We start from the raw sequence: 14,977 nt of genomic DNA, 5'->3' as shown, positions 1-14,977 counted from the left end.
TTTCTGCTATATTCCAGACACTGTGGATGCAGCAGTGAAACAGACTACAATCTCTGTCTTCATCGGCCTGACATGATTTGTTAACCTGTTCCTGTCTCTCCTACCAAATATGAGATCCATGAGGGTAGAACATTGCCAGTCTTGCTTACTGCGTATTTCCAGCACCTAAATAGCCTCTGGTATATGGGTACAATAGACAGCAATGTTTGTCAAAGAATTCCATCCACGACATTCTCAGCATGGCATAGGAAGCTGGTCAAACGATTCACCAAAACGATTTTATTCCCATGCAGAGTTCCTTATGGTGCACTGTCTCAGTACTATTCTACAAATGGCCATTATATAAAGATTTAAATTAAACCTCTATGATATCCTAGTATTTTCTAAATGTTGAAAAAAAAAACCAAAACAGTTTAGTCATCAAGAGTGATTTTTCTGTGCAAAAAAAAAAAAACCACACACACACACCCCACCTCCAACACCAAAAAACTCCCAGTACCAGATAGCTACAATACGAGAGCAGGGAGTAAATGCATATGAGGAAAAAGGATTCAAAATAGATTTTTATTTGCAAAATTAAATTAAAAAAAAGAAAAAAAAAAAAAAACCAGGAACAGAAAACTAGTCCGAATCAGGTTCCTTCTTCTTTCTTCTCGTCCCTTTTGGATGAGTCCCAGACTCCGTTCTTTCTTTGCTGCGTTCAGTCTGTTGTGTCATCCACTCTTTTTCTAGCTGTTTCAGCATGTCTGGAGTGAGGAGTCCTTGCTGCACCAATCTGGAAGCAAGGGACAGCTCTCCTGCATTGGCGCTGGGTGGCTCAGTAGCTTTACTCCCTAGAGCTTTGGTGCCACGTGTCCTTCTAGCTTGGCTCTTTAAGGCTCCTGACAATCGTGACTGGCTCACTGATGGAAAGCTCTCCAAATTCAACAGCTTATGCTTCTCAGACACTTTAATCAATTTAGTGATATTGTGCACACCATCTTGGATAATACCATCTAGTTCCTTCTGGAGATCTCGAATAAGGCTGGCATCTGGAAACATATCCATAAATCGGTAGCTGGGAAAAAGACACATTAGCATTATGGCAACAGCTCTTACTGCAGTCACTGGACTACTCTCAATGGCACACCTACATCTTGACATTGATTAATTCTAAATGTTCTTTTTGCAAACTCTCTTCAGTGCCTTTGCTCAACCTTTATTTCTGCCCCCACACATCCGAGGAATATGTCATCCTGAGGGAGGGTCAGCACTATACCTCAACAGACTCTGATATACTCCTAGAGAGGGACATGCCCCTCCTTTAAGAATCACTGGCCTAGAACAGGACTTCTCAAATGATAATGGACAAGTGAATCACCCAGGGATCTTGTTAAAATGCAGAATCTGATCAAGTCAGGGATGGGCCTGATACTCCTTAGTTCTAACAAGCTCCCAGGTGATACCAGTGCTTTTGGTCCAAGGACCGTCCTTTGACCAGCAAGAGTCCACTGGACCTTCCTTCTCACCCAGCCAACTTAACTAGAATTGTAATAACTCAAGTCATTTTTGGAATGAGTATAAACCATTCCATCAGTTGAACTGCCTTTATGGACAACAGACATAATATAGAGCATCTTGCAAATATGTCCATAATTTGAAATAGAAAAACAAATTCATAAAACCTTTAATTTGTCCTACTAGAAAAATGAGAGCACATAAAGGAAAAATGTTGGTACCTTAGCCACAGGTAAAGATCCAAGACATCGTGCACAGCTTCAAGATCCATGAGGTCTTTAATATTCCTAGGTGGAAGTAAAGGCCATTTGATGTATCGGCGTAACCATGCAAAGGTCAGGGGCTCATTCCTGCTATACTGCCTGGCAAACTGAGAGGGAAAGAGGAAAAGAGTTTCATAGAAGTGTCAGAATTCCCTTAAGTCTACAATTAGAAAGAGAAAAAATAAGGAAGCAAAACAAAAACATTAATTGTGGTTGTATTTCAACAGACAGGTGGTTTCTTTTCTCCTTTGTACTTTTCTCCTTTGTTAAGAACATTTAATACTTTATAAGGCCAGGTACAGTGGCTCACGTCTATAATCCCAGCACTCTGGGAGGCTGAAGCAGGTAGATCACTTGAGCCCAGGAGTTCGAGACCAGCTGGGGCAACATGGAGAAACCCCATCTCTATAAAAAACACAAAGAATTAGCTGGGCATGGTGGTGTATGCCTGTGATTCCATCTACTCCTCAGGAAGCTGAGGTGGAGGATTACTGAGCCCGGGGAGGTGTCAAGGCTGCAGTGAGCCATGATCGTGCCACTGCACTCCAGCAGCGTGAGACCATCTGGACAAAGAAAAAAAAAACAAAAAGATGATTTCCTTCTTTTTCTAAAACCAGGGTAATAATACGTGCAGCAGAAGTTCAAGGGCTACTCTGGGCACACAACCTATAGAGTATCCCTGCTTCACAAGGAGCAGTTTAAAAAAAAAAAAGAAGAAGAGCTGTAGAAGGACTAACTTTCCAGGGCCTGTCTGTTAACTCTTATTTAGGAATATGTGATGTTCTAAGCTATGGACAGACAGTACCTGAAGACTCCTATTTCTATCTCATTATGTAATAGTCCTATAACCTCAAATACGAGCTTAAGTTTATCTTGTTAATGTTCTCCCTTATTATATAGAATCCCTCTGAGGTGGCCTGGTGCAAGGCTGGTCAGAAGTCAATCTTGGCTCTGCCTCCTGCGAGCTGTGTGGCTTTGGCCAAGTCACCACTCTGTGCTTCAGCTTCCTCACTGGTAACATGAGACACCACAGCCCTGTCTTGAACCACAAGACACTGCTGGGGAATGTGCTTTGAAAACCATGTTGCATTCTAGACATTAGGCAATATTACACATCACCTGTACTACAGAAGATAGACATACAACCACACAGTAAGACCCCTCAAGCAAGAGTTTACATAAAGTCTTCAGCTTCAAGATTCAAGCTGATTTCAAATGATTCATTTCCTAATTAGGGGAAATTATCTCTAAATGCTTAACCTAAACAAGGTCAATACTTCAGAGAGGAAGAGTAGTTTTAGATCAACTGTGTTTAAATAATGCCACAATTGTGTTAAATTCAGTCTGGTCCACTCTGCTAAGTTTAATAAATGCCAAGTAGGATAGCCATAAAAGACAGAAATGTGACCACACTGCCTGCCAGGCAGGACAGGCCAAGCATGAGTTCTCAAGTTATCTTATAAAGGCAGTAGCTCTATTTTTTTTTGGCCACAGACAACTAATGAAAGCCCAATACATAAAAGAGCTAAGTAAGGAGTTATGCAGAGAGGGCAGGGAGAGATGCCCGCGCGCCCGCCCATCCATCCATCCGTCCGTCCGTCCGTCCGTCCGTCCGTCCATCCATCCATCCAGCAGCTGGCCCTAAAGGAGCTCCATGGAGCATAGCTTCCAAATCACAGTCCTAAGGGGCATGGTAAGTCATCAGTGTGATTGAGCTCTTTCATAGTTCAGTAATGACAAAGATCAAGAAAAAAGGAAAAGCCTCTAGATTTCATATTCTAATTTTCAAACAGAAAACACATGGAGCAGCCAGGCATGGTGGCTCACGCCTATAATCCTAGCACTTTGGGAGGCCAAGGTGGGTGGATTATTTGAGGTCAGGAGTTTGAGACCAGCCTGGCCAACATGGTGAAACCCCATCTCTACTAAAAATACAAAAAATTAGCCAGGCGTGGTGGTGGGCACCTGTAATCCCAGCTACTTGGGAGGCTGAGACAGGAGAATCACTTGAACCTGGGAGGCGGAGGTTGCAGTGAGCCAAGTTCATGCCACTGCACTCCAGCTAGGGCAACAGAGGGAGACTTCATCTCAAAAAGAAAACACACAGCGCATCATGGCGCACACCTGTAGTCCTAGCTACTCAGGAGGCTGAGGTGGAAGGATCGCCTGAGCCCAGGAGTTTCGGGTTACAGTGAGCTATGATTGCGCCACTGCACTGCAGCCTGGGCAACATAGCGAGACCTTAAGAAAACAAGCAACTGTTGACCTGCACGTTCCAGAGACTCCCTACACTTTAGTAAAGAGCTTCTATTCACTAGAATAGCTCTTTAAAGGATGGTGTGAATGGGGCCAAGGCCATGGGACTGAGTTCCACTCAGGTCAGTTTATAGCAGTTTAAGATTGTTCCATAAACTTCAACCTTATGCTAGCTAAGTTTTTCACAAATGCCAGCTCTAAGAAACATATTTTCTAGGTAAACATCTGGCCATGGAAGGTCTCTAACACATATTGTTAAGAGAAAAAGAAAAGGCAAGTTGTGAGTAATTCATTAAGATAACGTTGATGGGGCTGGGCACAATGGCTCATGCCTGTAATCCTAGCACTTTGGGAGGCTGAGGCGGGTGGACTGCTTGAGCTCAGGAGTTCGTGACCAGCCTGGGGAACATGGCAAAACCCTGCCTCTACAAAATATAAAAAAATTAGCCAGGCATGGCACGTGCCTGTAAGCCCAGATACTCAGGAGGCTGAGGCACAAGAATCGCTTGAATCCAGGAGGCAGAGGTTGCAGTGAGCTGAGATGGCACCACTGCACTCCAGCCTGAGCGACAGAGTGAGACTCTGTCTCAAAACACAAAAGATAATTTTTTACAGGGAAACGCACCCTCACAAATCTAGTGTTTCCATATGAACATGCACGTAGGCAAACGCAGTGAAAAACAGTCTGCAAAGATACACACAAACTTACACAAGTAGTTATTTCAGAGGACTAAGATTGTGAGGGAGCCACATTTAAGCTATCTGTAATGTTTTCATTTTGTATAAAGAGAATGTATGTATTATTTATGTAATTTTTTTTTTTAAAGGACAGTCTTGCTATGTTGCTGGAGATGTTCTCGAACTCTTAGGCTTAAGCAGAGTTAGCCTTCCTGCCTTGGCCTCCCAAAGTGCTGGGATTACAGGCATAAGCCACAGCACTGGACTATTTACGTTATTTAAAAAATAAGTTTAGAGATAGATTTGATTAGAATATAGCTCGTATACAGAATGCTCAGGCCTACAGAGGAAATGGCAATGAACCTCAGTGAGTCAGGACAAGATTCAGAGAAGGGGAGGCCTTTGGGTTTAGTGGGGTGGGGAGAGCATGCAAAGCAGAGGAAATAGGGCGGGCAAGGTCCCAGAGAGGTGAGAGAACAGCAAGTCGGGGCAGGAAGTTCAGTGTCCACTGTCCTTCCTGGCCCCCAGGAATCCTGTGCTTCTCAGAAGTCAGAGATTTGCATCCCTGCCCAAATGAGTAAAAAGGGGCTAGAACCCTGGCCTGGCGCTCATACAAGACAGTAACTCCTGGCTCAGTGCTTTACACTTAAGAAAACTGAACACGGCTGGGCGCGGTGGCTCAAGCCTGTAATCCCAGCACTTTGGGAGGCTGAGACGGGCGGATCACGAGGTCAGGAGATCAAGACCATCCTGGCTAACACGGTGAAACCCCGTCTCTACTAAAAAAAATACAAAAAACTAGCCAGGCGAGGTGGCGGATGCCTGTAGTCCCAGCTACTCGGGAGGCTGAGGCAGGAGAATGGTGTGAACCCAGGAGGCGGAGCTTGCAGTGAGCTGAGAGCCGGCCACTGCACTCCAGCCTGGGCGACAGAGTGAGACTCCGTCTCAAAAAAAAAAAAAGAAAACTGAACACTATTGCTACTATTAATCCCTATTTAAGTTTTTACAAAGTCTCTCATATTACAGAGTACTCTTCTAATTGTTTTATGTTGAATAACAAAGTACTGTTTGGGGAAACTGTATGAACCTGAAGGAACTCAAAATATCTTAAAGATAAAGGCTTACCTGTAACAGTGAAGAGCACACAAAAGGCTGCTTCTTGTTGATAGGGGCCGTGCAGAAAATATACCTCACTCGCAGACTTAATGGAATATGCTGGATCAACTCTGCAGAAAATTTAAAATCATCCATATTGCAGACAAAATACTGCCCATCAACTTGTGAAAAGTCTACAAAAATATCCTGGGGAAAAAAGATATGAAATTACTGGACTGCCTAAGTCAATTAAAATGAACAATGAATAACACTCAAGCCTATAAAAGGCAATCTCTTTAATCCAGAACAAACTTCCATAAAGGCTTGCTTTAATCACTCCCTCGTATCCTTCCCCACCTGAAATACTGAGAGGAAATTCCTCAAGACTAAAGTCCCAAAAGATTTTGAGAAAAAGTTTTCGCTTGTAAAATAAATTTTATAAATAGCAACTTCTCAAAGGCAGACTATCCATTCATGCTCATGAGGTTAAGCAGTAATCACTTGACATATCAACATTTTTAGAAGAGATTCGAAAGGGAGTTTCCACTTACAATGAGATTGGAAAGTGTTGTATCAGGGAGATGGTAGGCAAACATTTCAATCTGCTCAGCAGTTGGATGAAGACCAGCTGCCTTTTAGTAAAAGAAAAAACAATCATAAGCTGATTTAAAAAAAAAAAAAAACGACAAATTTTCTTAAGTTATTGCATGATAAAGTCCTATTCAGGCTAAGCTCTCACCAAATAAATACATGCAAGCTAAACTCTCACCAAATGAAGTAAATGCCAAGAGTTTGAGTAAAAGAAAATATATCATTTTACCATTTATTACCAATTAGAAAAGCTGATGAGATGATTTAGTAAAAATGAAAGATTATGGCTACTGAGAAATTATCTTTTGCTTACATTTTAGTCATATTTCTAAAACCTATGATGATCTGACAGCGTATAAAAAATGATTTTATGGGCCGGGCACGGTGGCTCACGCCTGTAATCCCAGCACTTTGGGAGGCCGAGGTGGGCGGATCACGAGGTCAGGAGATCGAGACCATCCTGTCCAACATAGTGAAATCCCGTCTCTATTAAAAATGCAAAAATTAGCTGGGCGTGGTGGCGGGCGCCTGTAATCCCAGCTACTCTGGAGGCTGAGGCACGAGAATCGCTTGAACCCAGCAGGTGGCGCTTGCAGTGAGCCGAGATCGCGCCACTGCACTCCAGCCTGGCAACAGAGCAAGACTCCGTCTCAAAAAAAAAAAAAAAAAAAAAAAAAAAAAAGATTTTATGGCCAGGTGGTGTGGCTCATGCCTCTAATCCCAACACTTTGGGAGGCCAAGGTGGGAGGATCACTTGAGGACAGTAGTTCAAGATCAGCCTGGGCAACATAAGGAGATCCCATCTCTACAAAATTTATTTTAAAAATTAGCCAAGCATGGTGGTGAGCACCTAAAGTCCCAGCTGCTCAAGAGGCTGAGGTGTGAGGATCTCCTGAGCTCAGGAGATTGAGGTTACAGTGGGCTATGATCATGCCACGGCACTGAAGCCTGAGTAACAGAGTGAAACACTATCTCAAAAAAAAAAAGGAAAGAAAAATCTGTTTTCCAGGGTAAAACTATTTTCCATGTCTCAATTCTCCTCACTGAATTAAAATGAATAAGAAAAACCCAGTCACTTTAACTAAGGCCATAAAACTAACATACATACACACATCTAGAAAGACATGAGAGCATTTTTGAACTGGAAGTGAGTTCTCTTCACTGCACATTACAGTGCTTAGACACGGCCACAGGTAAGTATAAGGAATGGAGTATGAAACAGAGAGAGAGAAAGTGAATGAAAAAGACAAAGAGGAAAAGAGGCAAGAGAGATTAGTCATGAGGGAAGAAGAGTTCAAGACATGAGGTGCCCAGGAGGGAGGCAGGGAGGTCACGGGAGCCACCCACGAACCTAACTGTACTGCTAAGAAGTTACAGAAATGATTCTAGCACAGCCTTCCCCTGGAAGCTTCTCCCTGCATGATCTCATGTCTATATTCCCCTTCATCTAATGTCACGGACAAATGAGATAAGCCATGTAAGTGAATTTTCCAGGCAACTTTAAATTTTAACTATTAATAGAAAGTTTGTTTCAAATATGTACAATTGTAACTCATTAACTAATATTAACCAAAATTTAACCACCTCCTCACTGGATGAAGTTGTATTGTTTAGGGCTGTTTTTGCCCCATACTCAAGGGTTTCGTCTGTATTCAGGCTTCTGGTCATTTTTCAGTCCACTAATGTAGCTCTGTGTGCTCAGCTGAAGCAACTGCTTTCCTCCCTGTTCCTTCCCGCTGCTAGATTCCAGAAGGAACTAAAGGCAAATCAGGCTCACTAAACTTTGTCAATCTGGACCTTCACTTGCATACCATTCTCTGATCAAAGGATCTCCATGGCTCTCCAAAGCAATAAAGTAGGGCTTTTTTAAATGCAGTTTTCATGGCACAAAACTTTCTTTCACTTATGTCTGTATCCAGAAATGTGTCTGAGATGAGAGTCTGGATGGTGGGTGAGGGAAAGAATGACTGTCCTCCACAGCGAAGTAGTAATTAACATGTTACACCTTACCGTTATAGGATCCACAGGCCTCTTCAAAATTTCCTTTAATAAACTGAGATCTTCGTGATTCATTGTTGTAACCTCTCCTTCTTTAAATTGCGAGCTGAATCTGCCAGCTCTGCCAGCAATCTGCAGGGCTTGAGAGGTGGTGATTGGTTCCAGTTCTTTCTCTCCCTTTTCATTGATAGTGGGCTTTATAAGGGAGTAAAAAATAATTCTCCTTATGCTCCTGAAACAGAAATAAAAGTGATCCTGCAGACTGTATGAAAAACTCTCCAATACTTGGGTCACTGCATAATGCTTACTCCAATACTAGCTTAGGTCCTCTTGCAACCTTGACTGCCACTTAAAAAATTAAGGAACGTCTGGCACAGTGGCTCGCATCCATAATCCCAGCACTTTGGGAGGCTGGGGCAGGAGGATTGTTTTGAGGTGAGGAGTTCAAAACCAGCCTGGGCAACATAGCAAGACCCAAGTCTCTACAAAAAATTAAAAACATCAGCTGGGTACGTTGGTGTGTGCCTGTAGCTCTAGTACTTGGGTGGCTGAGGCAGGAGGACTGCTTGAGCCCCGGAGTTTGAAGCTGCAGTGAGCCATGATCATACCACTGTACTCCAGCATGGGGCACAGAGTGAGACTGTCTCAAAAATAAATAAATACATAAATAAATAATATTTAGGCTTAACATTGTTTTCATTTAGAGATAATAACTAGCCCCACATGCATACTAGGCACTTGGACACCTGACTGAAAAACTGAAAATAAAGTGACATAGTATGATAGGTTAGCAGTAGTGGAGGGCAGCACTCAAACGTCCTAGTGTGGGCCAAGTGTAGTGGCTCATGGCTGCAATCCTAGCACTTTGGGAGGCTGAGGTGAGAAGATCACTGGAGGCCAGGAGTTAGACTAGCTTGGGCAACAAAAAAATAAAAAATTAACCAGGCTTTGTGGTGTGTGCCTGTGGTCCCAGCTACTCTGGAGGTTGAGGCAGGAGGATCGCTAGGGCCCAGGAGTTCAAAACTGCACTGAGCTACAATTGGATCACTGCACTCCAGCGTGGGTAACAGAGCAAGACCCTGTCCCTAAAAAAAGTCCTGGCACTATTTAATATTTTCTTTTTATGGATAAATCTCAAATCTAGCCTATAATATTTATTCTCCCAAATCAAAGTGTTTGGTCATTAATGCCAATTAGAAAATTGAAAAACAAAAAACCACCATTCAACTCACTGAATATTCATGTTTATTAAAAACAAATTACTTACAAATTAAGTCCCATGCCAATTGCATCTGTAGCAACCAAGATTTTGCATGGGTCACTGGGATCATTAAACTTTTTTGCTTGAGCAAGTTTGGTCCCTAAAACAAGAACAATTTATGTTAAATCAGTGTTCTCAGTGTTTTATTACATCGAGCTAAGTACATCTTGGAAACCCTCACTCGTGTTCTTCCCATTTTTAATGATAAAACCTTTACTGTTTCAAACTTTATTTCTTTATATCCTCAAGGAGCTACTTATCCTTTACATCCATTCCTTCAAATACTCCGTCATATAGCAACACAATCCCCCACCACACTAGACTTATTCCTGAGGACACAGATTTCAGGACTACAACTTAAAAGGACATGGTCAAGTCCAGATTTCAATGACATTTCTGTAAGAAAATATTAGTAAACTCAACATTTAAGATACGGTCTAATAATAGCAGCAACTAACAAGAACTATAATGAAAATACTTCTATTTCCACTAAATGAAACAAAATTATTTATTTTATATGATGTTTAACAAATTACCAATACAATCAAGCAGCTTAATTCAATATTGTTTACTATGTTTTTTATACATATCTCAACATAAATTGCAAAGATAGGAGATTTCATATCTTGTCATGATGAAAGTCAATAATTACCAGGTGGGAGACTGCCATATATAACAGCTGATTCTAATCCCCGAATTTCAATCTGCCGACTCACAGAATAAATATCATTCTTGCTAAAACAGACAATGCAGTCCCCAGGCCGAAGGTTATCTAAAGATTCTAGTGCATGGTCCAGCACGGAAATGGGGGTAAGCCTCTTATAGTCTCGAACCTACAATAAAGACATGAAATGGCAAAGTGACACACCCAACTCAACTTCTTGTGACTAGTAATTAAGTGAAAAGCTTGCAATGCAGTTAAGCTAAAAACTGATAAGTACCAATTTTTTTCAAAAGAAAACACAGAAAAACATTTATTTTGTTATTTTAAGTGTTACCATTACTTCTCATTGGCATCTCTAAAGTAATAAGATGAAACACAGTGTTTCATATATTTTCAAAGCTTTTTCTCATATATTTCATTTTCATGGCAATGTGTTAAATTCAGAAAGGTTATTAATTGCTATTTCCATTTTATAAAACAGTAAAACTGAGCCCAATAAAAAATTAACATCTGAGGCACATTTTGCAAGTCTCACCTGTGACTTGTCTAAAGAATGCAAAGCTCACTTTGGGAGGCCGAGATAGGCAGATCATAAGGTCAGGAGATCAAGATCATCCCGGCTAACACAGTGAAACCCCGTCTCCATTAAAAATACAGAAAAATTAGCCGGGCATAGTGGCAGGTGCCTGTAGTGCCAGCTACTCAGGAGGCTGAGGGAGGAGGATGGCGTGAACCCGGGAGGCGGAGCTTACAGTGAGCCGAGATTGCGCCACTGCACACCAGCCTGGGAAACTGAAACTCCGTCTCAGAAAAAAAAAAAAAGAAAAAGAAAGAAAGAATGCAAAGCTAAGAATGGCAAAACACAGAATGGACTCCAAAATTTCTTCTACTATATTCCACTATCTCTCCTTGAAAACTGAGCAAAAAACTAAAATAACAGGCAAATTCAAAACTATTTCCTTGGTTTATGCTTATAATCCCAGCACTTTGGGAGGCCAAGGTAGGAGAACTGCTTGAGCACTGGAGTTCGAGACCAGCCTTGGTAACATAGTGAGATGCCCTCTGCACAAAAAAATAAAAAATTAGACGGGCGTGGTGGCAAACAAACACCTGTAGTCCCAGCTATTTGGGAGGCTGAAGTGGGAGGATCACTTGAGTCCAGAAGGCTGAGGCCGCAGTGAGTTGTGACTGCACCACAGCACTCCAGCCTGGGTAACAGAGTGAGACCTTGTTTCAAATAATAATAATAATAATCATAATAATAATAATAATACTTCATTTTATCATAGAACTCTGGTAAAGAAAAAGAGAAGAAGGATTAAAAGGAAACCAGTTACTTCCAACTCTAAGAATCTGAAAAAGGAATATAAACTGTGTCTGGCAATTAGATGTGTATCAAAGGCCCCAATATCTGACATACAAGACTTTGAAAATGACGAACTTGGTGGGTCTCAAACTTCTAAGAATACTGATTTATTTAATTTGAAGAGATCTACTCAAGCCCCAGAAGGTTTTGTCAAGAAGTGAAGAATTTCCTGTACTCTTGGAAGACTTAGGGTATGATGACCACTCTGTCAGAACTTCAGATCATGAGGTTCAATCAAATATATATGATCTAGTTGATCACAAGAAAATGAAGCTTTCTTTTTAGTTAAGTTCTGACATTGGCATTATCTAGGGCCTCTGAAGCCACTACCTAGGTACTCTGGACTATTTGATATGCCACCTGGAGACCAAAGCATCTAATCGAATACCTCCACTTCCTCCCCCGTTGTGTACATAAGCTCCGTCACCAGGTCAATAGCAGCAGGTTCTCCACACAAATGAACTTCTTCAGCACAGAGTCCTGTCAATGCAAAACTGGGTTTCTTAATTTTAAAGATTTATAATTAAATATGCAACATTTTACATAGCTAAAGTACTTTACGTTGGCTTACATATTGCTTTACAACCTTACCAAGTATTTTCAAAAATATTATCTCTGATGCAAACCTCGAAATAACCACCCACTTCTAGTGGGCCAAGATTATCCAATTTTTATTAATCTCAGGCCTTTTAAATTGCTTTGGCCAAGGTTTCAACTCTAGCAGAGTGAAACCAGCCAAGATTACAAGCTGGCATTTGGATGCTTAGTACTGAACATAGGTCCTATACTTGTGTTTTTCAAATTAGGATCCATGGAATCACTGAGGTACCTCAGAGGTTGGGGGTTGGAGGGCAGAAGAAACTCCAAGCTCCTTATCCCTGAGCAGATACACTTCCATCTACTTTACATAACAGGTTTCAATGTATGTTCTTTGTTTAAAAAAAGAGTTCAGCTTTTTTTTTTTTTCTTTCATGAGACAGAGTCTTGCTTTGTTGCCTAGGCTGGAGTGCAGTGGTATGATCTTGGTTCACCGTGGTTCACTGCAACATCTCCTTTCCAGGCTCAAGTGATTCGTGTGCCTCAGCCTCTGAAGCAGCTGGGATTACAGGCATGCGCCACCATGCCTGGTTAATTTTTATATTTTTAGTAGAGATGGGGTTTCGCCATGTTGGCCAAGCTGGTCTTGAATTCCTTGCCTCAAGCAATCTGCCCACCTCGGCCTCCCAAAGTGCTGGGATTACAGACCTGAGCCACCGCACCCAGCCACGTTCAGCTATTTGTTTTTAAATTTGAAAACACCTGCCCTAAAACATGATCAAAAATTCACTCCAACATTGAGTAGCAGAAATTTTCATTTATGTCTATGGACCTCAAGAACTCCACTTACAGGAGGCTATTCTAAAGAAATAATTTTAAAAAAAGAAAATAATCTGGGTGAAGTGGCTCATGCCTATAATCCCAGCATCTGGGGAGGCTGTGGGAAGAGTGTTTGAGCCCAGGAGTTCAAGACCAGCCTGGGAAACATAGGGAGACTCTGTCTTTACAAAAAATTTAAAAATTAACCAGGGGCACGTTGGCAAACAGTTGTCATTCCAGCTACTCGGGAGACTGAGATGGGAGGACTGCTTGAGCCCAGGAGGTCAAGGTTGCAGTAAGCCACAACTGTGCCACCACACTCCAACCTGGGCATCAGAGCAAGACCCTGTCTCAAAAAATAAAAAGCTTTGGCCACAAAGATTTTTACTGCAGCCTTATTAGTAATAGGGAAAAAAAGGTCCAACTCTATGGAGCAAATTACGGTATTCCCCTTCAACAGAGATATGTGATCATATTAATATGTAATATGAAAAATATCACATGAAAAACAGAACTGAACAAAAGCAAGATACAAAATTAGATGTTCTCAAAACACCATATGCACATACAAAAAAAAAAAAAAAGACTAGCATGAAACACACTAAAACATAAATTGTAGTTGTGTAAATATGAGATTTTAACATTTTAACTTTAATTACATGGTTATGCTAGTTTTAGCACAGGAGAAAATGGATTTCCCATTATTAAAACAATATTTAGAAAATAAAAACTAATACTTAGTTGACTTTTTTGTGTCAAATGAAAGGTTCTAGGTGACTCTATTTGGCAATGGCAAGCAGATAAAAATGCATCTCAGTGCAGATGTCATGAAGTTCGGGTTTTACAGCATTACCACCACCAACCTAGAAGTGCTCTGGTCCAGGCCCATCCTCTGGCTGGATCTCTAATCATTTGAATTTCATCAATTACAGCCACTTCATCTGAAAATTAAAAAGTTAATGTGAGCAATAACATCTACTTAAATAGTATTATAAACAAATTCCAATACCAAAATTCAAGCATCACCATCGCCACCACCACCATCACCACCACTTACTGGGTTCTTTGTTCTAAGTGTTTTGGCAGGTTTGTTCTAAGTGTTTTAGTGTTTTACCTCCTCTTAAGTACCTCCTCCTTAATCCTCACAACAAATCTATGAGGTTAAGTATTATCACTATCTCCATTTGACAGAAAAGTCAGAGGCCCAGAGAAATTAAGTTACTTGCCTTAAGTTATACAGTAAGTAAGTGTAGAGATGAAATTCAAACCCAGGCCATCTAGCTCCAAAGTCTATACTCTTTTTTTTTCCTTTTTAATTTAGATACAGGGTCTCACTGTTGCTCAGGATGGCCTTGAACTCCTGGGTTGAAAGTGATCTTCCTAACAGTGCCTCACTCTGTCACACAGGCTGAGTCCAGTGACACAATCATAGCTCACTGTAACTTCGAACTCCTAAGCTCAAGCAATCCTCCTGCCTCAGCTTCCAAGTAGCTGGGACTACGGGCACGCAGCACCATGACCAGCTAATTTTAAAAACATTTTCTTGGGAGGCTGAGGCAGGCGGATCACAAGGTCAGGAGATTGAGACCATCCTGGCCAACATGGTGAAACCCTGTCTCTACTAAAGATACAAAAATTAGCCGGGCGTGGTAGTGTGCGCCTGTAGTCCCAGCTACTCTGGTGGCTGAGGCAGGAGAATCACTTGAACCTGGGAGGCAGAGGCTGCAGTGAGCCACGATTGCACTACTGCATTCCAGCCTGGGCAACAGAGCAAGACTCTGGCTCAAAAAAAAAAATTTTTTTTTCTTTAGAGATGGGGGTCTTGCTATGTTTCAGGCTGGCCTCGAACTTAAGTGATCCTCCCATCTCAATCTCTTAAGGAGCCAGAATTAACAGGCACAAGTCACCACACCCAGCTCCAAGTCTATACTCTTTTTTTTTTTTTTTTTTTT

The 14,977-nt window shown here is 41.5% G+C and overlaps 1 protein-coding gene across 2 annotated transcripts in view; it reads right to left on the bottom strand.

Annotated features, from left to right (window-relative positions):
* Nucleotides 1-545: 545 nt before the first annotated feature.
* Nucleotides 546-14,977, bottom strand: part of SUPV3L1 (suppressor of var1, 3-like 1 (S. cerevisiae)) — a 29,873-nt gene continuing 15,441 nt past the window's right edge. For both annotated transcript variants that reach the window (XM_011991021.1, XM_011991020.1), the window contains 9 exons: nt 13,889-13,966; nt 12,058-12,149; nt 10,292-10,472; nt 9,646-9,739; nt 8,391-8,610; nt 6,341-6,421; nt 5,820-5,996; nt 1,719-1,867; nt 546-1,057 (listed from right to left, as the gene is read on the bottom strand). In XM_011991021.1, the coding sequence (XP_011846411.1) occupies nt 622-1,057; nt 1,719-1,867; nt 5,820-5,996; nt 6,341-6,421; nt 8,391-8,610; nt 9,646-9,739; nt 10,292-10,472; nt 12,058-12,149; nt 13,889-13,966 (1,508 nt within the window). In that variant the 3' untranslated portion in view covers nt 546-621. The remainder of the gene's footprint in view (nt 1,058-1,718; nt 1,868-5,819; nt 5,997-6,340; nt 6,422-8,390; nt 8,611-9,645; nt 9,740-10,291; nt 10,473-12,057; nt 12,150-13,888; nt 13,967-14,977) is intronic.

The sequence above is a fragment of the Mandrillus leucophaeus genome, unplaced genomic scaffold (assembly GCF_000951045.1).
Source record: "Mandrillus leucophaeus isolate KB7577 unplaced genomic scaffold, Mleu.le_1.0 Scaffold39, whole genome shotgun sequence".
Classification (NCBI taxonomy): domain Eukaryota; kingdom Metazoa; phylum Chordata; class Mammalia; order Primates; family Cercopithecidae; genus Mandrillus; species Mandrillus leucophaeus.
Note: the sequence above shows the minus strand (reverse complement) of the source record. Positions and strands in the feature narration are given on the sequence as shown.